At 51.6% G+C, this 24437-nt stretch overlaps 1 protein-coding gene across 4 annotated transcripts in view; it reads left to right on the top strand.

Annotated features, from left to right (window-relative positions):
* Positions 1 to 5409: 5409 nt before the first annotated feature.
* The window catches only part of RANGAP1 (Ran GTPase activating protein 1), a 32364-nt gene continuing 13336 nt past the window's right edge, over positions 5410 to 24437 (top strand). Inside the window, exons 1-6 of one of the 4 annotated variants that reach the window (XM_043562713.1) lie at positions 5410 to 5686; positions 9085 to 9234; positions 14346 to 14473; positions 17387 to 17446; positions 20632 to 20811; positions 23527 to 23661. In XM_043562713.1, coding sequence (XP_043418648.1) covers positions 9123 to 9234; positions 14346 to 14473; positions 17387 to 17446; positions 20632 to 20811; positions 23527 to 23661 — 615 coding nt within the window. In that variant the 5' untranslated portion in view covers positions 5410 to 5686; positions 9085 to 9122. Of the gene's footprint in view, positions 5687 to 8531; positions 8704 to 9084; positions 9235 to 14345; positions 14474 to 17386; positions 17447 to 20631; positions 20812 to 23526; positions 23662 to 24437 lie in introns of those variants that run through there. The other 3 variants (XM_043562714.1, XM_043562711.1, XM_043562710.1) reach the window with 3 other exon arrangements.

Below are 24437 nucleotides of genomic sequence, written 5' to 3'. Positions count from 1 at the left end.
TCGACCCTCGCGTCGGGCTCTGTGCTGACAGCTCAGAGCCTGGAGCCGGTTTCAGATTTTGTGTCTCCCTCTCTCTGACCCTCCCCTGTTCATGCTCTGTCTCTCTCTGTCTCAAAAAAATAAATAAACGTTAAAAAAGAAATTAAAAAAAAAAAAGAGGGAGAGAGAAGGGGAGGGACCCATGAACCTAGAGGCTACCCACCAGACTAGTACACAAGAGATGAAATGCAGGCAATAAAACAAGGCCACGGGCCTCCAGGGTGGCTCAGTCGGTTAAGTGGCTGACTCTTCATCTCCGTTCGGGTGTTGATCTCAGGGTTGTGAGTTCAAGCCCCACATTGGGCTTCGCACTGGCCATGGAGCCTACTTAAAAAAAATAAAAATAAAAAACGTGGTTACATTGCTGAAAGGACTGTAAGTGAATACTCACATGCCCTAGTTTATGCTAAATTGTTGACAGTTTGCTATGTTACTTTATCACCTATTCATCCATCCATCCATCCATCCACCTAACAATCTACATAACATTTTTGTTAAAAACGAAACAAAACAGGTGCGGGCACCTTGGTGGCTGAGTCGATTAAGCATCCCACTCTTGGTTTTGACTCAGGCCATGATCTCACAGTTCATGAGATCCAGCCCCTGTGTTGACAGAATGGAGCATGCTTGGGATTATCTCTCCCCCTCCCTCTTCCTCTCTCTGCCCCTCCCCTGCTTGTGTTGTAGCATTCTCTCTCAAAATAAATAAATAAACATTAAAACAGAACGGGTAACAATATTTTTAAGATTAAAAAAATGTTTATTTATTTTGGAGAGAGAGAGAGAGAAAGCGCACAAGTGGGGGAGGGACGGGGAGTTGGGGGGACAGAGGATCCAAAGTGGGCTCTGTGCTGACAGCAGAGAGCCTGATGTGGGACTCGAACTCATAAACCGTGAGATCATGACCTGTCGAAGGCAGATGCTTAACCGACTGAGCCACCTAGACACCCCTAAAACAGGTAATTTTTAATTTTTTCTTTTCTTTTCTTTTTAATAAACTCTACCCCCAACATGGGGTTCCACCCCAACCCCGAGGTTGAGGTTTAGAGTCTCAGGCTCTACCAATTAAGTCAGTCAGGTGCCCCTTAACTTTTTTTTTTTTTTTTTTGAGGGAGAGAGGGCACAAGTGAGTGAGGGAGAGAGAATCCCACAAGGGGCAAAGAGGGAGACAGAGGGAGAGAGAGAAGAGGGGCTCACCTGAAGCAGGGCTCGATATCACGCCACGCGGGGCTCAAACTCATGAACCATGAGATCATGACTTGGGTCAAAGTCCCGTGCCTCACCGAGCCACCTAGGCACCCCCACCCTTAACTTTATTCTGAAGACTCTCTTGCATTTATACTATTTTTAAAATTTTCTGTCAGTGTTCATTTAAAACATTTTCATTTTGGAACAAAAGAATTCTTAAAAGAGAAAATAATCCACAGAAAGCATTTGGTATCAGGAAAATCTCCGTAAACATTAGACCCAAATTTAAGCTCCCGTACAGATGCGATCCTTTTCTATCTCATTCACCATTGGATTCCCAGAGCTGGAATGGTGCCTGGTACATAGTAGATGCTTAATAAGGATTTGTGGGGGTGAATGAATTATTTTAATTATGGTTAGTCATCCAAGTTTAAAAAGGTCATGTATTCTGATGGGGAGCCCTGGGCTTGAACCCAGGGGAGAATGGGGTTTGAGTGGTCTTTAACAGATGATCTAGCAAACCCCTCCCACCAGGGGAGGTGACCCTTGAGGGACCATCTTTCTCTAGCGGTCTTGGGAGCACCCGCACCCGGTTAGATCTTGGGAATGTCTCTCCACATTCCTCACATGTCTGGCATAATTCAGCCATTTGTTTTTGATCTCACTAAATGGCAAGTCTGCAGCCTTGGTAGCTCTTCAGGAAACCAGTATAAATATTGTTATTTATTCCATTTACAATTGGCAATTAAGATTGTTTTCAGGCTCCACAGTGGAATTTAAAACACTCAGTTAAAGTAAACCAAACTAATCAGAGGCAGCCTGCTTTTCTCTTCAAAACATTCTTTAAAAAAAAGGGGGGGGGGGAGCTGCACAACAGAGACAGAAAGATCTAAAACATTCCCCTTCCCCTTATACCCACTTCATACTCACAAAATGACTTGTTTTGCATGTGTGTTGAAATGGACCCCAGCAATCTGGCTTCTGCAGTCTCTTATCTTGGGGTGCCTGGCTGTCTCAATTGGTAGAGCATGCTACTTTTTTTTTTTTAATTTTTTAATGTTTTATTTTATATTTGAGAGAGAGGGAGGGAGAGAGAGAGAGAGAGAGAGAGAGAGAGAGAGAGAACGCAGGAGAGGGGCAAAGAGACAGAGACAGAATCTGAAGCAGGCTCCAGCCTCTGAACCTGTCAATATAGAGTCTGATGCGGGGCTGGAACTCACGGAGCAGCGAGATCGTGACCTGAACTGAAGTCAGACACTTAACTGACTGAGCCCAAGAGCATGCTACTCTTGATCACAGGGGCGTGAGTTCAAGCCCCATGTTGGGCACAGTTTATTAAAAAAAAAAAAAAAAAAAGAATCCACTGTCTCTTGTCTAAATTACTGTGTAATTAGAGCAGGTTATTTAACATCTCTGGTTCTCAATTCTTGTCTGTTGAAAAGAAGAAAGGGGTGGTCTAAGATGGCTCTATCCATCTGTCAAAGGCTATGATGCCATTTGCTGGGCCTGGAAAACAAACTAGCTCTCAGGTGATAACTTGAAAGGGAAAGAGAGAGTTGGAGAGAGAGGAGAGATGAGAAATTTGCTGTTTGGAAACAATGATGGCTCTGGACTCCTCTGACTCACTGTGAACCCTCAGGTAACCTCCTCCTCCTTTTTAAGCCCGTCTTCCCATTTTATTTTGTTATCGTTTTTAGGTGTATATGTTTATTTTTGAGAGAGAGAGAGCAAGAGCATGAGCATGGGAGGGCAGAGAATCCTATGATCCATCAGCTAGGTGAGGGCAGGAAAGATCACCTAAGATGTTCTACCTCCACCTTCCTCTTCCCTTTAGGAAGTCTTTGTCAGAAGGCCAAGGAAGGCCACAGGAAGTAAAACTGGAAAAAAAGAGGCTGGGAAATCACCCCAAGGGAAATCCAGACTGATTTGATCAGCCCTGGTTGTAATCAGCACAGGAATAGCACCAGGCCTAATTGGGAGCATCTCAGCCTTCTCAAATGGTGACTCATTTTTTATTTTATTTTATTTTATTTTATTTTATTTTATTTTATTTTATTTTATTTCATTTTATTTAACATTTATTTATTTTTGAGACAGAGAGAGACAGAGCATGAACGGGGGAAGGGCAGAGAGAGAGGGAGACACAGAATCGGAAGCAGCCTCCAGGCTCTGAGCTGTCAGCCCAGAGCCCGACATGGGGCTCGAACTCACGGAGCTGAAGCCGGACACTCAACCGACTGAGCCACCCAGGCGCCCCAAATGGTGACTCATTTTAAGCAAATATCCAGGAACTCTGATGGGAATCCAGTTCAAATGAGGAAAATGAAGCACCTGTGATAGCCTAATCCCGGAAAAGATGCTGTCAAGATGGGTAGAGTACCTGCCCCAAGGCTCTTGCGGGTTGAGGAAGCTGCCAATAATACTATTAACTGTGTGGGAAAAGCCCTTAGAGCTTCAGATCAACTGCTGTGGGGGGTTGCAGCTTGCTGTGGGGCCCAGAGGAAGGTGACTCATTCTGGACGGAGTGCTGTAGACAAGCCTCCCAGAGGAGGTGGCCTTTGATATGGGCCTTGTATGCGGAGGAGAGGGAGGATGGAAAGAGGACCCATATCTCAGCAGTGGTGCGAACCGAACCAGGGTATGGAGCTCGCTTTCTCATCTCTGTGCTGGAAGGGGTGGCGATGATGCCCGCTTCCTTTGTGGTTGTAAAGAGTAAATGAACTGTGTGTGAAAGGATCTGGCACACAATATATTTAACTTTCAATTGCAGGTAAAGCAAAAGCATGTGCGTGGGCCAAGTTGTGAGAGGTAACTTTGCAGAAGGCTGCATATGTTGATGGTGATTATCTCTGGGTGCTAGAGTTTCTCGGGTAATGTTTACTTTTCTCTTTATCCTGTTCTATGTTGGCTAAAGTATTTATAGCAAACACGTTATTTATATAATGGATAAGATGTTCTTTGCAAAAAGATAAAAAAGCTATTTGTGTTCTGATACTTAAAAAATTCAAACCTACAGAGAAGTGGCAAAAGTGTTCAAAGAACTCCCTGTATACCCCTCACCCAGATTCGCGTATTGTGAACGTCTGGCCACATTGGCACTCTCTATGATGCATATACACATTTTTTGAACCACTGGCGAGTCAGTTGCTGATGTCACACCCCTAATTATTTCAGCATGTATTTCCAAGAACAAGGGCAGTCTCTTACATAACCCAGCACAATAATAAGAATCAATAAATGTAACACTGATACAATACTATTATCTATTGTATACTATTACAATCTATCGTAATACTATTACAAGTGTTGCTAATTGTCTCCATCTTGCCCTTAGCAGTAACTTCCTCCCCAGCCCGGGATCCAGTCCACGACCATAGATTGCATTTTGTTGTCATGTTTCTTAGTCTCCTTTAATCTGCAACAGTTCCTCAGCGTTTCTGTCTTTCGTGACACAGACATTTTTGCAAGAGTACAGACCAGTTATTCTGTTGTAGAATCAACTGTAACTCAGTTTGGGTTTGTCTACTGCTTTCTCATGATCAGATTAATTTTATGCACTGATGACTGGATGGTGATGCCGTGTCCTTCTCGGTGCATCACATCAGCAGGTGTGCGACGGATGTCAGTTTGTCCAGTTACTGATGTTAACGTGAACCATTTGGTTAAGATGGTGTCGCAGCTTCTCTACCATAGGGTAATTATTTCCCCTTTTTAATTATCGAACAATTTGCGGTTATTCATGTGAAAGGTTTCGAATGACTTCTCGATTTCACGGGACAAAAAAGGCGAGGCTTTCCTCTGAGGAAAAGGATACCTATTTCTTGCAGAACAGATCTACCAGCTTGCCTTCGGCAGTTCCAGCCTTTGTCAATAAAGTTACGTGCACATGATCCTTTCCGGAAGGGCTGAGGCTGCTGGACCGCAAGGCACGACGGGAATTGTAGTCTCCCTGGGCACTCGCGGCTACACGCCGCCCTGTGGCCTCCCGGAGAAAGAGCCAGAAGCCGAAAAGGGAGGGCGCAGAGGGAGCCGAGCGGAGGCGCGCTGGGACGCGGTGCATGACGGGACTCGTAGTTCGCGGGCGCCCTCCTGAGGCGGTCGTCGCGCTCCGCGCAGAAGGACTGGACTACCATACCCGCCAGGCCACTGGAGCGGGGGAAGGGGAACCCGGCCTGGGCCTTGAACAAATCAAATCGAAGGAAAGAAACTGCCGGCTTTCAAAATCCTCCTCCTCCGCCATCATCCGCGGTGGTGCGGCGAGCAGGTGGTGTCGGAGACAGGAGTGGCGAGAACTGCCGGGAGAGCAGACGAAAGAGCGGGCCGGGCCTCGGGACCGCTGGGCTCGGGGGCGGCGACCCCGACCTGACCTGACCTGACCCGGACCCTAAATCAGCCCCCGCCCCTGCGGGGCGGACGCGCGCGCTCAGGTCGCCCCACGCGGCGGCGCCTCCTGTTCGCGGTAAGGGTCGGGGTCCCTTGCCTTTCCCCGTCACCTGCCTGGGATGGGGGCGGGGGGCGGCGCGGCCCTGCAGCTGGGCGTGGAAGGTGTGGCGCCCCTGAGCGCCTTCTGGGTCTCTTCTCGGCCTTCTCCCCTGCGCGTCGACGGCCAAGGCGGAGGGGCTGAGAGAGGCGGTGTTGGGGGGGGGCGCAGGCCCCTTTCCCAGGTGGAGAAACTGAGGCTTGGAGAGGGCATCTGGCGAAGCTGCCAGCAGCGGCGTCTCCTGTTGGCGTCGGTGACAACTGGGGCGCGTCCTCCAGGGATCCCGGATGGGGCTCCCGCGCCGCCCGCCTGTCATTTGCGGCCCGCACTCGCGCGTCGCTCCCTTGCCGCCGCCTCCCAGTAGTCCCACGCCCGCGGAGGGCCTGGACTGGCGCCGCAGCCCCTGGGATCGACATGAGTCACTGCTGACGCTTCGCAAGAGCGAGAGAGACGTGCACCTGAGAAAATCTGAGACTTTCGCGCCCAGAAGGGAGAGAGGCTGTTTGTGTGTCTACTGTTTGTCTTTGCTCTGTCGCCTGCCCTTCGCAGACCTTGGACACATCAAGCCACCCCTGTGTGCTTCGCTTTCGCAGTCTTTAGAGTGGACGGTGTATATGTGCACCGACTGGACTGAGGAATAAGCCTTTTTCTAGCTGAGAAGTTCTGTGTTCCGATGGGAACCTATGCGGGAGCCCCACCACCATTTTTCTTGCCTCAAATCGCCCCATCCCACAACTGCCAGAGGTGGTGAGGTTTCAGGTTAATTTGTATTCAGTTTCACGTCTTCATTCTTGGAGCACCTTCTAGATGCCAGGCCGTAGGTTGCACATAAGTGATGCTGTCAAAACGTCTGTCAGAGCCTGTCCCTTCTCTGCTAGAAACCTATCAGTGGCTCTATTAAAAGCCACATTCTTGGGGCGCCTGAGTGGCTCAGTTGGTTAAGCGCCGGACTTCAGCTCAGGTCATGATCTCACAGTTGGTAGGTTGGAGCACGAGTTCGAGCCCCGTGTCAGGCTCTGTGCTGACAGCTCAGAGCTTGGAGCCTGCTTTGGATTCTGTGTCTCCCTCTTTCTCTGCCCCTCCCGCTTTCTCTGTCTCTCAAAAATAAATAAACATTAAAAAAATGTTTTTTTCTTTAATTTTTTTTTCAACGTTTTTATTTATTTTTGGGACAGAGAGAGACAGAGCATGAACGGGGGAGGGGCAGAGAGAGAGGGAGACACAGAATCGGAAACAGGCTCCAGGCTCCGAGCCATCAGCCCAGAGCCCGACGCGGGGCTCGAACTCACGGACCGCGAGATCGTGACCTGGCTGAAGTCGGACACTTAACCGACTGCGCCACCCAGGCGCCCCTGTTTTTTTCTTTAAAAAAAAAAAAAAAAAGCTACATTCTTTAAATGGGCTCTGTGATTTGGGCCTGTTGTTAATTCTCTTTTCTTATTTCTTGATTTTGTTTTCCTTCCCTCTCTGCACTCCAGCAGTTCCTCTGATCTCCCCTCCCCTCCCCTCCCCTCCCCTCCCCTCCCCTCCCCTTCCCTCCCCCCACTCCCACCCCCAACAAGAGCCTTTGCATTTGCTACTCCCTTTGCAAGAAAGCTCTTCCCCCAGATATCTGCCTGGCCCAATCCTTAATGTCTTTCAAGTCTTGGTTTCTTTCCTCATAATACCTTCTCTAACCATCCTGTTTTAAATTGCAACCCCCAGAATATACCTTACCGCCTTCTCTGTTTATTTTTGTTCTTGTCATTGTCTTAAGATACTATCTTGTTTAGAACACATGTTTTAAGAGGGCAGGATTTTTGTTTCATTCACTGTTGTGCTCCTGATATCTGGAGCAACGTCCAGAACACAGTGGTACTAATAAAAGTTTGTTGAATGAGTGATTAGATGCTTTCTTACCCAGAAGAATAATTCATGCTTATTGATAAAGATAGACAAACCGGGGGGCGCCTGGGTGGCTCAGTAGGTTAAGCATCCAGTTCTTTTTTTTTTTTTTTTAAGTTCATTTATTTGCGAGAGACAGCGCGCTTATGTGCACATTGGGGAGGGGCAGAGAGAGAGAGAGAGAGACAGAGAGAGAGAATGAGAATCCCAAGCAGGCTCCACAGTGCAGACAGAGCCAGACTCAGGGCCTGAACTCAGGAACCATGAGATCATGACCTGAGCCAAAGTTGGATGCTTAACCGACTGAGCCACCCAGGTGCTCCAAGCATCCAATTCTTGATATTGGCTTGGGTCATGATCTTGTGGTGATGAGATTAAGCCCCACGTTGGGCTCTGCGCTGAGTGTGGAACTTGCTTGGAATTCTCTCTCTCCCCCCCCCTCCCCTTCTCTCCCTCTCTCCCTCATTCTGCCCTTCCCCTGCTCTTGCTCTCATGCTCTCTCTTTCTCGAAATAAGTGAACTTTAAAATAATAAAAAAGGCAAACCAGGGTGATAAGGGTTAAGGTAAGGAGAAGGAAGTGGGAAGCAGACCTTTTGAGCCCAGAGAAAGCCTGGGGGAAAGAGAGGATATGGGAGCCATCACAGTTGTATCTCGAGGATGAATAGATTGGGGAAGGACATGTTCTGGATGAGGAGTCTCTGTAGGCACCTAGTTCTATCCTCCACATCAGTTTTCCTTGGTCTCCCCCTGATTGCATGCCATTTCCTCTTTAGGGAAATGGAGTGGGTCTTTCTGCCAGTCTGCTGAGTTCTCCAGGCTGGAAGCTCCTTTCTTCACCTCTGCCTTTGGTCTATTGTGATGGTGGCTGCTGTGATGTAGAGACCTCTGGTCTCCTAGGAACCTGAGGTCTGGCTACCATGGGCTCCCCAGTCTCCTGGCCAGGGTTGAAATCAGACGTGCGGTGGGCTGACCCCTGTTCCCCAGCCCCAGAGACATGCCAGCCAGGGTGGTGGGGCATTTCCTGGGATGGATGAACTGGATCCCTTAGCCATCTTAGTCCTGTTTGAGAAATGGGACCCTCAAACAGAGAGCAACCAAGATGATCAGGCAGGTATGTGTTGGGGGCAGGCTCTTTGCCACTGTCAGTCTGGGACTCGATTGCCATTCACTGGGACCCAGGAAATGGGCAGCTCACACGGCTATGTTTGATGTCCCAGCTGGGGCGGTTGGGCAGGGAAGCTAAAGTGAAATGGTAACTCTTCAGAGGGTAAAACATGATTTTACTACTTTCTTGCCACTTTCTCCACCTTTCCTAGGATTGTTCCTTCCCTAATGCTGTTTCCATTTCTTCCAGTAGTTTAGCTTTTTGGAGTCCCGAGAGCACAGGGGGAGGTAGGATCAAGCCCCTGAAATGGGTTGTCTCTTACCCGGCCCTCCCCAACCAGGGGCCCTAGGAGAGCTCTCTCTTTTAATGTAACTTCGGCCTGCTCAGTTTGCAGATTTCCAGGGGAGCCCGACAACGTAGCCAGCATGGCCTCTGAAGACATTGCCAAGCTGGCAGAGACGCTTGCCAAAACCCAGGTGGCCGGGGGACAGCTGAGTTTCAAGGGCAAGAGCCTCAAACTCAACACTGCGGAAGATGGTGAGTTTCTGCTTGGGCTGGCCCAGGGGAAGAAAGAGAGTGTGCGAATGACCGCTTACTCTTACTCACGCTTGGGCTTGTTTAGCTCCATTATCATGTCGCTTTCCTGGTAGCTCTGTGAGATATCACTGGGCCCATTTCACAGTAAGGCTCGAAGATGATGTGCCTACAAGTGCATGCAGACTTCCCTGCCTGTTGTCACATTTTTGGAAGGTATCCTTGCTGGTGATGGCTTTAGGTTGGCAGGTGGGCTGTATCTTAGAGGGGATAGTAAGCAATGAGGGACCACGACAGCAGTCCCAGGATATAGCCCATGACTTCTTACTTCAGACCTTTGCCACCACGGACCCAGCCCGGTCTGAGAATCCTGGGTGCCTTCCCCAGAGCTAAGACCCTTGTGGAGCTGCATTAAAACAATAATCCAGGCCCTTTGGGGAGGTCTAGTCCAGGTAGCCGAATGCCCTTGGGAGAGGGATGGATGGATGTTCTTGTCTGTGTACAGGAACCAGGGCTGGAGGGAACTAGGCATCAGAATTCAGGCCCTGTCTTTTCATCCCTGGCCAAATCATCACTAACACCGGTCAGCCCTGCATCCCCTGGTGTCTGGAAGTGAAGGCACCTCCATCAGTACTTGTAAGGCCTCTTGAAGTTCTGGCCCGACCAGGGAAACTGGTCTGGACTTGCCTGGTTGTCCTGGAGTGCAGGCAGGCTTGCTCCTTTGCGCTGGCTTAGAAACGACTTGAGTCCTTGGGTGGCTGGGAACGTGGTAGCATATCTTCCGAATATCTCTGAAAGGCCCTAAGATTTAGAGTTTCTGCCTGTGCTGTTATCACTTTCAGTCATGCATCATGCCTGAGGGAGGGAGGTAGAAATGTTACCATTTTATAAATAAGGAAAAAAGATTTGGAAGAACTAACTTGCCCAAGATCACACAGCTGGTAAATAACAGAGCCAGGATTTTAACTGATACCCAGCTGAATCCCTGTGCCTGTGTTTCTCAGTAGACATTCAGCTCAGTTCAGGAAACATGAATTTGCTATTAAATGCCATTCACTGGGGTGCCTGGGTGGCTCAGTCAGTTGAGCATCCGACTCTTGATTTCAGCTCAGGTCACGATCCCAGGGTTGTGGGATCAGTCCCTGTGTTGGGCTCTGTGCTGTGTGTGGAGCCTGCTTAGGATTTTCCCCATGCCCCTCTCTCTCCCTCTCCGTCCCTCTCCCTCTGCTACTCTCTCCTGCTCGCTCATGCGCACACTCTCTCGCTGTAAAGTAAATGCCATTCACCGAATGCCTAGTCAGGCAGTCTTAAGTGCCATGCAAGCAATATCTCAGTTTATCCTCACAGAAGTCTTTGAGGTAGCTTTACGTCCGCATTTTGGAGATGGAAAATTGAAGCCCAAGGCGGTGATATGACTTGCCTAAGGATGCAGCTATAAGCAATGGAGCCAGGATTAGAACTCAAGTTTGTCTAGCCTTAAAATCCATGCAGACGGGGCACTTGGGTGGCTCAGTCAGTTAAGTGGCCACCTCTTGATCTCAGCTCAGATCTTGATCTCAGGGTCTTGAGTTCAAGCCCCCCATTGGTCTTGGCGCTGGGCGTGAAGCCTGCTTAAAAAAAAAAAAGAAATCTGTGCAGATAACCACTTCATGAGTGCAGGGTCGACATGCTGCTTCCATTTTGTAGGTCACCAGGGAGGCCCCGCTTACAGCCCCAGCTTCTGAGGAGCTCCTAAGCTGGAGTGGGAAGGGGGTACTCAAATAACTGCCAGGGGACAGAAGGCGAGACATGCTCTGAGAAACGTGAACAGCAAGTTCTAGAAAGAAAGGCAAGGCACAGGAGTCACTTCTAGTTGAGGAGGGCCCAGGAAGTCTCCATGGATGAGGTCGTGTTTGTTGAACTGTCCTTGAAGGAGAAAGGGCACTGTAGGCAGGGAGAGCCACATGAGGTAGGCACAGGAGCTGAGACACACAGGGTGGGCTTAGGAGAAAGGAAATCAGGATGCCATAGGGCGGCCAGGGCAGAGGCTCTTGAATGCTGTGCAGAGGAGCCTGGCAGCCTAATCCTGGGCCCAGACAGGCACTCCAGGTTGGCCGGGAGTGAGCTGGCACAGTCCAGAGAGGGCAAAGGCCTGTGTGAGGAAGCCATGAAACTGATGACCGGAACAAGGTTCTTTACTCTCCCCAGTAGGTCATTTAAGGACCAAAGAAAGGACTTTCTGCTTTACATGGCCGAGTCGTACACACACGGAACTTGGTACTTTGTGAAGTGGTGGAGGCTGAAAGGCGGTCCCTGCGGCGCAGCCTGGTGACAGGTGGTTTTTCAGGGGTGGTTGGGACCCATCCCTAACCCGTTGCTAAGTTACGTATAACTCCGTTTGGATTGAAAACCAAGTGAGAGAGGCAACCCAGCGGTGATCACCCTCTCCTGTCCCAGCTTTTCCCGTGTTGGTGCTTTTTCTTCCAGGCTCACTTTGCGCTTGTGACTCTCCCCAGGGCTGAACTTCTGCACACTGCCCATGAATCTCTGTACTTTGGTCCCTTATAGGGCGTCTGTCTTCCCTTGGGGCCCTGACAGCTCTGTCACCTTACTCTTAAGGGCTGCATAAACATTCCCTTGAGCGGCGCTCCATTCTCCTCGTTAACCTGGATGTTAGAGGGGCTCCATTTTTTGAGCAGGTCTTTCAAGGGGCTGAGAGGTTATTTCAGCCCTGGTGCTGTGAGCCAGCTGCAGAAGAGGCCTGGGCAGCTGAGACCCGGAGTTGCAGCTCCACAGTGGCCCCCCAGGGGCGGGGGGTGTCTTAGGGGCTTCCTGCCGGGGGGGCTGCATAAAGTCCCTGGTTGTATAGGAAGCAAGGATATGGGGGAGGAGCACATGGGTAGAAGTTTGGAGGACCAGTCTGAAGCTTTAACTCTGCTGTTTTCCTGAACTGGGCAGAGTTGCTTCATTCCTTGAAACCTCAGTGTCCCCTTCTAGATAATGTGGGAGGCTCTTCCCTGGCCTGCCCTCCTGGTCGTGACATGAGAAAAGGAAAATGAATGCCGGCCACCACTGTCTGGCCGAGTGACCTTAGTAGGCAGTTAGTACCTTCCCTGTGTCTCCACTTACTCAACTGTGAAGTAGATGTAACAGTAATTACTTGAGTAGGTGTGGGAGAGAATGCTAAGCACTGGTCTCTCGGGGGCAGAGTCCATGGGAGTAGGACCCAGTGAGGAAGGGGGTAAAGTCTCCACATAATCAAGTAATCACGTAGAAGAGTGTAAAATTGTAGCAGGCGGCATTTGCAAGGAGACCAGGGCTGTGAAACCTGCCAGGCAGGTTGGGAGTTTGGCTGCTGGGGTGGAGGCCGAGGGAGGGAGGCAGGTACAAAGGCCCCGCTGGGACAGCTTCTCAGGGAGCTCCTTCCCACCTTCCTGAAGCCCCGTCTTGGTCTCTGTCACCTAAGAGGTCAGGTCCAGCTTTTCTCTCCCACACACACCTCCACCCCACCACCTCATCCCCTTTGCATCTCGTGCCAGCCGGACTAGATGGGCTTCGTCTCGTGCATCTAGTGTGTTTTTGTTCAGATTGTAAAATTTTAATACATGCTCGTTACAGAACACAGAAATATGGAAATAAGGCAAAAAACCATACCTTTCATTATCTCACAGCCCAGGATACAACTACTGTTAATTTTGGTGCATTTTCTTTCCAGTGTTTTTTCTAAACATAGGTGAGTTCCTTCCTTCGTTCATTCTTTCTTGTTTACTAATTGGGATCATAATGACAGGTACTTTAAAAGTTGCTTTATAACCTGGTATATCAAGAATATATTGAGCAGATTAAAAAAAAGAAAAAGAATTTATCAAGCACATGATGGAAAAAGCACAGAATCAGCCATAATCCCAGCACGTAGAGAAAACTGTTTGAACATTGGGTTTCTATCCTTTTAGACCTTGAGAAGAGGGTGGGCGGGGGGGCGGGGAGGGAGGGAGAGAAAGAGAGAGAGAGAGAGAATACATTTTATCTTTTTGTTTTTATTTATTTTTTAAAAGTTCATTTTGGGGTGCCTGGGTGGCTCAGTCTGTTAAGTGGCCGACTTCGGCTCAGGTCATGATCTGGTGGTCCCTGAGTTCAAGCCCCGCGTCAGGCTCTGTGCTGACAACTCAGAGCCTAGAGCCTGTTTCAGATTCTGTGTCTCCCTCTCTCTGACCCTCCCCCATTCATGCTCTGTCTCTCTCTGTCTCAAAAAAAAATAAACGTTAAAAAAAAAAGTTTATTTTGAGAGAGATTGTGTACACACGTGCAAGTTGGAGGTGGGGGGCGAGGGGGCGGGGAGAGAATCCCAAGCAGGCTCCTTGCTGTCAGCACAGAGCCCCATGCGGAGCTTGAACTCACAAACTGTGAGATCATGACCTGAGCTGAAATCAAGAGTCGGACGCTTAACCGACTGAGCCACCCAGGCTCCCCGTATGTATTTTTTAATAGGTATAATATGTTACATGTGTGGTCAGACCAAACACCAGTGGAAAACCTCATTATTCACTTACCGCTATAACATGAGTATTTTCCAAGTCAGGTAAACACCTGTGTCGCCATTCATGATGACGGCAGCGTAACCGTATAATGTATCCCAGTAAATTAACCTGTTCTCTGCTGATGGGCGTTTAGCTTGTTTGGGATTTTTCGTCATAACAAAAACAATACAGTAATGAGCATCCCACGCATGAATCCTGTGACACTGACAGCCTTCATGTGGTTGTACCCCTGGTCCTCTGACTTGGACGCTGTTTTCCTGCTTGGAAAACACCCCCCATGCAGAGAGCCTCCGCACACACCACCTATAAAGTGCTTCAAGCCCCTTTGCCCTATGCGGCCTGTTTCTTTCCTCATTTGTCTCCCAAGCCTTCCATACACCTGCCTCCTTTAACACTCACTGCAGAGGAATTGTTTTTGTAGCCGTGTTCCCTGGTAGAATGTGAGCCTGTCCAGTCTCCTTTGCAAGCCAGGGCCCAGCACACAGCAGGCATACTATGGCTGTTGGAATTGTGAGTGATGAGGTAGTGGCCGGGCTCTCTTCTGCCTCAGTTATTGGTGATTCCAGAATCTAAGGTTCTGTTCTTTGGTCCTTCCAGCCAAAGATGTGATTAAAGAGATCGAAGACTTTGATGGCTTAGAGGCTCTGCGCCTGGAGGGCAATACGGTGGGCGTGGAGGCAGCCAGGGTCATCGCCAAGGCCTTGGAGAAGAAATCAGAGTTGAAGGTAAGATTTGCAGGGCGAGCAGGCCCAGACGGGTTGGGGCTAAGCTTCCGCTCAGGCCACCACAACCCCTGCCTATGTCTAGACCCTTCTAGGGTCCTGCCTTGTTGGCAGTCACCATGAACAGCTCCTCTTGTTGCTCTGGCCTCCCGGTGCTGGCCAGAGCCCCTCCCTCTCCCTGCATGATATGTCCACTTGGGTCCCCCAGTAACAGATACGAATGTCAGGTTTATCCAGTAACATCCATGAAAGATAAAGGGGAAAGAAGCGGAACTGGACAGAGAGAGCCTTCAGCTAGCCCCACTTTAGGGGAGTCCCATGAAATTCCAGTCCTTCAAAATGCTCTGTGAGAAGAGTTGGGGTATCGTGTTTAAAACGTCAGGAAGGTGTCCCTGCACGCTCTCCATTCCCGGGAATCCTACTGTTTATTAGCACATTAAAGCCTCTGCAGAGCCACGAGGGAGAGCCCTACTTTCCCAACTGCAAATGGTGCTCAGTGCCTGTGGGACCAGGCTTGTGCTGGGCTCTTCTGCACATGTCATTTAATCCTCACTGCACCCTGGGGAATAAAGACTGGGTCCCTTTGGTAAGTCAAGGGAACCAAGGCTCAGAGGAGCTGAGTAAACAGCCCAGGATCCTAATGCTGACAAGTAGCCCGGCCACATGGCACACTCTCAAGTCCAGTGCTCTTTCCCAGCCCCACTGTGCTTTCTGAAGGGAAGGAATGCAGGGCCAGGGCCGGCAGAGCGGGTTTGCCCAGTGAGGACCTAGAGCTAGTTCGTGAGGTGGCCTTGCTGTTGTTTCCTCAGGAAGATGGCGGTCAGGTTAATAGCCAAGCCGTTGGCTGTTTCTTCTCTTCGGCCCAGTGCCTGTTGTTTTCCTGAGCATAAGCTGGGACGCTGTCCTGCCAAAGAACTCAACCCACCCCAGCGACCAGTGAAGGGGCAGGAATGGAGGAGCTGTGGCCTGGGCCCGGAGGCCACACGAGCTGTGCTTTGACATCTGAGGTCTGGGTTTGAGCCCTGGTACCACCACCTTATCTGCGTTATGTGCCCTCGCACCAAACTCTGCTCTGAGTCTGGGCTCCTCTGTAAAAGGGTTTTCTTCCCTGTGAGTTTGCCTCGGTGACCAGGCTTGTGCAGGCTTGTGTCGTGAGAGAGCTTGGCCATCAGGAGTGCCTTGTGCATCTTGTCATCCTGTGCAGACCTAGTGCCTTGAGTCGCTCCGCCCAGCATCTCAGCTCTGCGCGTGCAGGAGGGAGCCGGGGTTGGGTCAGGGTCCTGGTTGCAGGGGTGTTCTGGGCAGGGGTGCTGATTCGAGTTAAGATGTTACCACCCTTCTTGCAACACAGGCAATAAGCTAGGTCTTGACAGATGAGAAAAGTGTGGTCCAGGGTCAGACATCTCAGGAGTGAGGCGGGATCGGAGTCCAGATAACAACAGCCCAGCATCATAACTGCTCTGCGGTTACTACTGCTCACTTAGAGATTGTTGAGGCCAAAAGCTTCATTCCAAAGAGGGGATCCCAGGGGTCAGAGACTGGGCGGGGTGAGTGGCAGGCCTGGAGTCAGCTAAGATGGAATTGGAACCTAGTCCTTGTGCTCCAAATCCCCATGCTGACCCTTGACCCATCAGACATGGGTTTGGGAAGCTTCGGGGTAAGGTGCCAGTTGTTAGGGTTCTGGCGCTCAGGCTGTGGCTGCCTGTCCTGGCCCTGAGCACCGGTCTTCAGATGTGACTCACTGAGCCCACCCATCTAGACTGCCCCCCCCCCCAGCCCCGCCCCCCAGGCCCTGCGGGTGTTGATTTGTTTACTGGAGGCCTTGAGAATTCTAAGGAAACCAGTTTGCCCAGTACTTAAGGTTCGATTCATTTAGTTCAGACATTTCAAGGACTGGATTTTCAAGGGAAAGTTGCTTTGGGTTCCATCATTCCCAGGATTGGCCCAGGAAAGGCTGGAGCTGCCTGAGTTGATATTTTGGGTGGACATAGCAACCAGAGTTGAAGGGTAAGGCTGTGTGCTTGGAGGTTTTAAACTCTGCTGGCCTATCATAGAGCCGCCGCCTGGGTGCCATTACCTGATATTTTGTTTAAATCAGCTCACTTTGATGTCATGTAAAAGCAAACATCCCTTCTGTAAATGTAAAGTGCTTATCCTTACCATAAAGGAAACAAAATAGCGTTATTAAATTCTGGTTTGACGCATTGTCCCCTCTTGAGCTTGAGTCCTGCTCATCCTTTTTTCAAAGGCAGATGAGCAAGGAGCGGAGAGGTGGGCAAGATCCACCAGCCCCAGAGCAAGGCTACCTTCTGGAGGTGATCAGAGGGTTGAAAAGAGCCTTGAAGGGTGTGTGGCTGGTGCTCTCCCAGTCAGTAGAGCATGAGACTCTTGGTCTCGGAGTCATGAGTTTGAGCCCCCCATTGGGCATAGAGATTACTTAAAAAAAAAAAAAAAAAAAGCCTTGAAAAATTAGTAACTTCCTGGCTGCTGGATCCTATGTTGCTTATTTTCTGCCCCTGCCACCCAAATCCTGACATGTGTTGCTTCACCCACAGTGTATGGGGAAACTGATGTTGGAAACGAGCACTGGGCCAGGAGTCTGGCATATTGGCCCTGGTCCTGCCACTGCCCTGGGCCTGGGGCCGGTCTTTTCCTTCTCAGCCTGGTTTCTCTCCTGGAAAACGAGAGGATTGGGCCAATCAGGTTTTCCTGACAGTTCTGCTGAGCCCTGTATGGCCTTTGGAGGCCGCCAGGTTCCCCCAACTTCCGCCAGAGCTGGGCCAGCTTTTTGCTGAGGAAACTCAAATTAAAAATTAAAAAGCATTGTAACTGTCAGTGGTCCACGAGGGTGAGGTGCTACCTGCAGGCCACCTCTGAGGGGCACCCCTAATGCTTCTCTTCCTCCTCCTTCCAAAGCGATGCCACTGGAGTGACATGTTCACAGGGAGACTGCGGTCTGAGATCCCACCAGCCCTGGTAAGTGCACAGTCTGCTGCTCCCCTCCCCTGGGTGCAGGAGCCCCTTTAGCAGTTCCCAGGGCTTGTTTTTCACACTTTTGTCCACACTTTCTTCACCCTGTGATGAAGATGCTGGAATAGAAGCCAGGGGGGCACAGCATCTGTCTTGTGTCCTGATGGGCAGGTGGGGGTACAGGTGAGAATGGAGACTCGAGGCCTAGTGATAGGAGGTACAGCAGCGCCCAGGGATTCCAGGGTTCATTCCTGAGCTTCGTGGTTTCACCCTCACCGCAGATCTCACTCCCTCCGCTCTTACTCCTCTCTTAGCTTTGCACTTCCCTGTGGTCCTCATCATGCCCTTCTGTGGCCCCCCCCCATCTCCCCCTGGGCCCTCCCTTTCTCCATACCACTGTTTTTGCTTTGGTTCTCATCATGGGTGGCTTCCATCCACACTGTTTTCCATTTCCCCGTTCCTGGGGCTCAGCTTGGCTCGGGTCAGGTTCCCAGCCTGGGGTTCGGTGGGTGGGGTGAGAGGGGGCATCACTGAGCAGAACGTGGCTTGCCTGGGGCTCAAGGGAAAGAGGCAGGGCTGGTAATAGGCCGCCTTTCAGTAACATGGGGCCTAGTACATGAGATGCCTTCACGGTGAGGTTCTTGGTCAGTTATTTGTTGTGACCATCTGTGTTATGGGGTCTCTCACCCTGATTGTGCAGGCTGCCTTCTCAGTCCTCCGCGCCTCTAGTCAATGCAGGGGTTCCTGAGGTGCCCATGTACCAACTTCATTTCTAAAGCACCTCACTCTGGGGGAACCTGGCTCAGTGGAGTGTGTGACTCTTGATCTCAGGATCGTGAGTTCAAGCCCCATGTTGGGTGTAGAGCTTACATTTAAATGAATGTGTAGATCTATAAACAAATACATTAATAAATAAATTTACATAATAATAATGGGACACCTGGGTGGCTCAGTCGATTAAGTGTCCAACTCTTGATTTTAGCTCAGGTCATTATCTCCTGGTTGGCGAGATCAAGCCCTGAGTTGGGCTCTGTGCTGTCAACTTGGGATCCTCTCTCTGCCCCTCCCCTGATCTCATGTGCACAGTGTGCTCTCTCTCTCTTTCTCTCTTGAAATAAGTCAATATTTAAAAAATAATAAAGCACCTTGGTCTGGTAAACAACTAAAGGTGATTCAGGAAGTGACAGGTGCCCTAATGGGGACTCCAGAGGGAGGGCTCCTCTGTTGGGGGATTGAGGAAGCCCTTGAGGAGCCGGTTAAGTTACCAGCCTCAAAGGGTGAACAAGAACCAGGTGAAGGTAGAATTTAGAGTATAAATTTCATGAATTCATTTGGAGGTTTGTATGTAAAAGGATTGAAAGTTAGAAGAGGTTGGGATGCCTGGGTGGCTCAGTCAGTTGAGCGTCCGACCTGACTTCGGCTCAGGTCATGATCTCATGGTTTGTGAGTTCGAGCCCTGCATCAGGCTCTGTGCTGACAGCTCGGAGCCTAGAGCCTGCTTTGGATTGTGTGTCTCCCTCTGCTCCTCCCTTACGCACTTGCTCGCGCTCTCTCCCAAAAATAAATAAACATTAAAAAGAAAATTTAAAAAAAGTTAGAAGAGGGAGGGAAGAAAACATACTTGTTGGATACGAACTGTGGGTCCCTGTGTGCATTATTTTACCTGAATTTTAGCATTTAAGTTTCTCAATTTTTTTAAAAGTTTATTTTGAGAGACAGTGTGTGTGTGTGTGTGTGTGTGTGTGTGTGTGTGTGTGTACAGACACACGGGTGGGCAGAGAGCAAGAGGGAGAGAGAGAATCGCATGTTAGACCAGAGCCGGATGCGGGCTCAAACTTATGAACGGTGAGATCATGACCTGAGCTGAAACCAAGAGTCAGACGCTTAACCAGCTGAGTTACTCAGGCATCCCAAGTTTCTCCATCTTTAAAGGAGATATTCTTATCTCCGTATTACCAGCAACAAGAGTGAATCTTAGAAAGGCAGATAAGAGAATTTGGAGTCAGGGAAAGGCGTGAGATGCAGGGATGGTGGAGCAGACACAGAGGGTTCAGCAACTCTGACTGCTGGAGGGCTGGAGGTCCTCGGCGCCAGATGGCAGGGGCGTGGCCTTCTCCCAAGGTTGGGGCAGCCAGAGAATGGCCCTCTGTTGCTGAGTCAGTGGTGGGGAAGACAGTGGAAACTGCCTCAGCTATCCTGTCCGAGGCCTGGGCAGGGACGGTGTCTCTTGCTACCCCCTGCCCTCCACTGGGAACCGTGTGCATGATGAGTGCCCCGCCTGTTTCTGCCCCCAGTTTCTGGTAGAGCCTCCTCCTCACCCATCTCCTGGGGAACAGTAGTTATCCCCAGCCCAGCAGGTTCCCAGGAGAGCTCAGTGTCTCCATGCCACGTCGGTCCTGGGCTGTGGCTCGGAGACAGGCACCCATCTGCCCGGTGCCCGCCAGAAACCCCGGAGGCCTCAGCGGTGCCTGCCTCCCTCCTGCACATCCTCTGAACGCCCAGCTTCTGCAGGTCTTCCTCCCTCTGTGAGGCCTGTGACCTGGGGCTCATGTCTCCCATCTCCCACCACGCTGGCCAGCCAGCTTCCTCCTCTGCTGCCTGGATCACTATCTCATGCTCCTGGGCGGGCAGTCGGCATATCCGGCATCCCTCTGCACATCAGTGTGCCCTCCTCAGACTTGGAGGATGTGTCCTCTCTGTCCCTCACCCACCTCAGAGCCCTTTGCTCTCGGGCTTATAGGGTCACAGTCCTTGGCCTAGTGTTCGGGGCGCTTGCCTGATTTGACTCCTCCCTTTCCTTCCAGCCTCAACCTCTTCTGGAGTCCTAGACACACAGTAGGCTGCTTCATGCCTGTGTCTTTGTTTATGTTCTTTTGTTTGCTTATGTTTGTGTTTTTACTGTTGGCTGGAATCGCCTCATCTGTGGTTAACTGATTCTCATCCAGCCTGAGCTCATATGCCACCTTCTATAGGAAGCCTTTCTTGACCACCCCCATGTATACCAAGCCCCACGCCCCACCTGAATTGGGAGCCCTCTTCAGGGTTTCCAGTCCTGGATATAAAATAGGGACACCTCTGTACTGAAACGGTCTGTGTCTCTGCCTGGGTGCCCCCTGAGGGCAGGGGTCCTGGCATAGAAGCAACATCTGGTGGGTGTCTGTGATTCTGAGATGAGCCCTTTCTGTGCCCAGACCTCACTAGGGGAGGGACTCATCACAGCCGGGGCGCAGCTGGTTGAGCTGGACCTGAGCGACAACGCGTTTGGGCCTGACGGCGTTCGAGGCTTCGAGGCCCTGCTCAAGAGTTCCGCCTGCTTCACCCTTCACGAGCTCAAACTCAACAACTGTGGCATGGGCATCGGAGGTGGCAAGGTGGGTGTGGCGGGCCCTCCCGCATGTGCCTGTTGTCCCTCACCCTTCTTCCCTCCCTGCCTGGTCTCCTGCTGCGTTTGCATCCATTAGAAATATGTGCCCTTGGCCACCATCTGGGATGGCTGGGTTGTTGTTTTTCTCTTCAGAGGAGAAAGGCCTCAAAGGCAGCTGCCTGTGGCCAGTGGGGAGAGGAGGTGGAGGCCTGGAGGGCGGGGTTGCCAAGCAACCGTTCCCCGGTTCTCCGTGTTGTCTTGGCAACACAGAGGCAGTGTCGCATACATGCTCGACCTGCTGGCTCTGCAGAGTGCAGGGCTTGGGCATCCCAGACTCGCTGTGCCCTCAGAACAGCTGGCAGAGCCACGTGAGGTCCAGTGTGTGCACGTGGGGGAGGGAACCCAGGAAGAGAAACTGCTTGGGCCTGGGCACAGCTCACCCTCTTCCTGGACAGGGCCCCCCCCCGTCCTCCCAACCAGTTGGGCTGGTCAGCACAGAAAGGCGTGTCTTCTCTTCCCAGAACCTGTACTGGGGGAGCCCGGCCTTATTCTCTTTTCCGTCGTTCTGGCTCCTTTAGGCCCAGATACCAGAAAGACCAATTCCCATCCTCCCTACCTCCATTCACATCCTGAACAAAAGAAGAAAAGGGTTGGGACACAGGGACTACAGCGACTGGGGACATCTTTTTGAAGGTGTGTTAAATGCACACCCTCGTTCTCCCACTCATGCTGAAATGGGGAGTGATGCGCTTCCCAGTCTTCCAGTTAACTGGACTTGGGTCAAGCCCCCAGATGGCATTGCTAGGGTGGGACTAATGTGGGATTTGGACCTGCTTCCATGCACCCATCAGAGCAGCAAGGGGAGCTTGTGTTGTGCTCGCAGTGTCCCAGGCTGAGGTCCCGGAGCGGCGTCCCCTGGAGGGGGTGCCTGTTGCCTCTCGCCCCCTGGGAGGGAGATTTGGGGCATGCTCCCAGCTGTCTCGACCTGCCCCCCCACAGTCTAATTGGGCAATAAGCCGTGCATGTGTTAAGACATTAAGGTGCTGACATCAGCACAGAAAACAGGTCCAGCCCAACCTAGAGTAGGGTGTGCTGGGGGAGCCGGACACCTGCCTGTAATCTGCCTCAGCCTTCCATTAGCTGCCTACTGCTGTGCAGCGTCGGGGGAGACTGAGCTTCCAGAACTGGCTGTCAGGTATTGCCCTTACTTCAGCACGTGGGACGGCCCAGGGAACACAACAGTTTGAACCCAGGGGCCTCCTGGCGGGAGCAGCCCCGCTCCACTCTCGAATGTGGTTTGTACTTACCTTTACCTTCCTCACCACTCATTCGGTGAGAGCTTTTTGTCTCATCTCGTGGGTGCCCGCCTTGCTGATCTGAACCTCCCGGGGGCCGCAAGCACCAGGGTCTCCGGGTCCTTCAGGATCTGTTCCCTCCAGCTGGAATGCATTCAGTGTGGCCAGTGTGCCACGCACATGGGAATTGGAGGGGCCTCGAGGATTCACGTGGGAATGAGACATAGCCCTCTACTTGGAGCTCTTCAGACCCAGAGTCCCCAAGCTGGACTCTTGTAGGAGCGATGACCTCACCACGGTGACTCCAGAGGGAATTGGGGAGAATGGGGGGTGCTGGTACAGTTGGCTGCCTCCTCTGCAAAGGTTCCTCAGGAGGCTGGTTGGTGGCGGAAGTCCACAGTCTCTACTGAGCATGTGCACGGCCCACCGCATCAGGAGTCAGGCTGGTGGTGGCTCCCAGGGACAGAGAGCTGTGCAGGCAGGCTGACCTGGCTGTCAATTGCAGCTCCCATGCGTATTTGCTGTGGGACCGTGGCCAGCTCGGTTACCTGTCTGAGCCTCGGCTTCCTTGTTTATAGTTGAAAGCCAATACCCCTTGCCTCCCAGGCTCGTCTTGAGGTTGAAATGAGGTGCAAGAGGACCCTCGTTGAGCATGCTGATGGCCTGTCGGTGCTGTGGAGACATCGCTTCTCTCCTGATGCCCTTCTTGTGAATCTTTTATGTTTTATTTACTGTGGTGTCTCTGATTCCCAGCAGCCAGCCAGTATTTTTTAACTCTTGGCTCTGTTGGTATCACCCATGTAGAAGCCACCTCCTGGCACCACCTCAACAGCAGGACAAACTGGGTTTCCGGTTTTTCCTCCCAGCAGCTGAGACCCTGCCGTGGGTGGCTGGCCTGGGCACAGGCATGTGTCCGATGAGTGTGGCAGGGCCACGGTCTCAGCCAGCTCCCCTTAGGCGTTGGGGGACATGCAAGAGATGCCAGGCGATTTAGGTTCTGGTCCAGACTCAGCCACTCGCTTACCGACTAGAGGAATGTTTCTGTCCCTCCTGGAGCCTGAGTTTCTTTAGCCAGAAAGTGGGAGTCACGATGGTCCCCATCTGACAGGGCATCTGGCAGTAAAGCGAGCTGACGGAAGCACCTTCCCTAGGACCTGTCTTTCAGTTGACCTGTCCATGTTGGTGTCTCCCTTCCTGCCAGGTCTCTATCTCCCCGTCTCTAACAGGCACAGGGTGGTGGGACACGCAAGTGAAGTGGAATATGGGAAAGCCCTTCGTTGTAAGCTGTGGGTGCTGGCACACGTGCAGTACGGCCACGGTGCTCACGAGCAGTTCTTGTCCCCGTGTCCACCGCCAGTAGGCGGCATGGGAGGTTGAAGACCAGGCCTCCTGCCTCAGGGCTGGGCCCCTTGCCTTTTCCCCCACAGATCCTGGCAGCGGCTCTGACTGAGTGTCACCGGAAGTCCAGTGCCCAGGGCAAGCCACTGGGCCTGAAGGTCTTCGTGGCTGGCAGAAACCGTCTGGAGAACGATGGAGCCACTGCCTTGGCGGAAGCTTTCGGGGTGAGGCTTTTAATCCTGGTCTGCATCCCTACTCTGGAATTGAGCTGCGAGGCCTAGGGCGAGCCGCTTCCCCTCTCTGAGCCTGCTGGCTCATTCTGCAGTGGGGCAGAATGCCTGTGATGTGTCTGAAAAGCCACCCCATCCAGCACTGCAAGTGAATTGGTAGTGGCTCCTGGAATCCTGTTTGAGAAGATTGTGTGTGGCTCTGATCAGTGAGCGAGGTCTGCCTGGCTCAGATATGAGAGTCAGGGGTGCCAGAGCAGCGAGCAGGATGACAGCCTGGCATGACGTCGGCCTGGGCTCCCTGAAGGTCAGTGTCTCTGCCTCTAGTGGGTGGGGCACAGAGATGGAGTGAGCCCTCAGATTTAGCCTTGAGACGGAGGTGGGGGGCAGTGGCACAGGTGCCCTTACCCCCTACTCCTCTCCTTCCACTCTCCTCTCTCCTCATAGCTGCCCTGGTGCCCTGCCCCCTCCCCTGACACTGTTGAGATCTTGACTGTGAGCTCCGGGAGAGGGCCACCCCTACCCCATGGGGCTGGGAACGTTGGAGTCTGTCTTTTCACTTCATGTAAATGTTTTCTGTGGTAGACAGTATCCTAGCGGTATTAACTGTATTCAGGCCACAGCAACATTCCCCATAGTGTTGCTACTTAAAGACGGTCTACCTGGTGGAGCGCCTGCCTCAGGCAGAGAGTGAGAATAGCGGGGGACAAGTGCCTTACTGGACCCCGGGCTGCAGGAGAGCTCTTGCTGCCTCTGGAGCCGGAGGAGCCTAG

Source organism: Prionailurus bengalensis, chromosome B4, assembly GCF_016509475.1.
Source record: "Prionailurus bengalensis isolate Pbe53 chromosome B4, Fcat_Pben_1.1_paternal_pri, whole genome shotgun sequence".
Classification (NCBI taxonomy): domain Eukaryota; kingdom Metazoa; phylum Chordata; class Mammalia; order Carnivora; family Felidae; genus Prionailurus; species Prionailurus bengalensis.
This window is presented reverse-complemented; position numbering and strand designations above follow the sequence as displayed.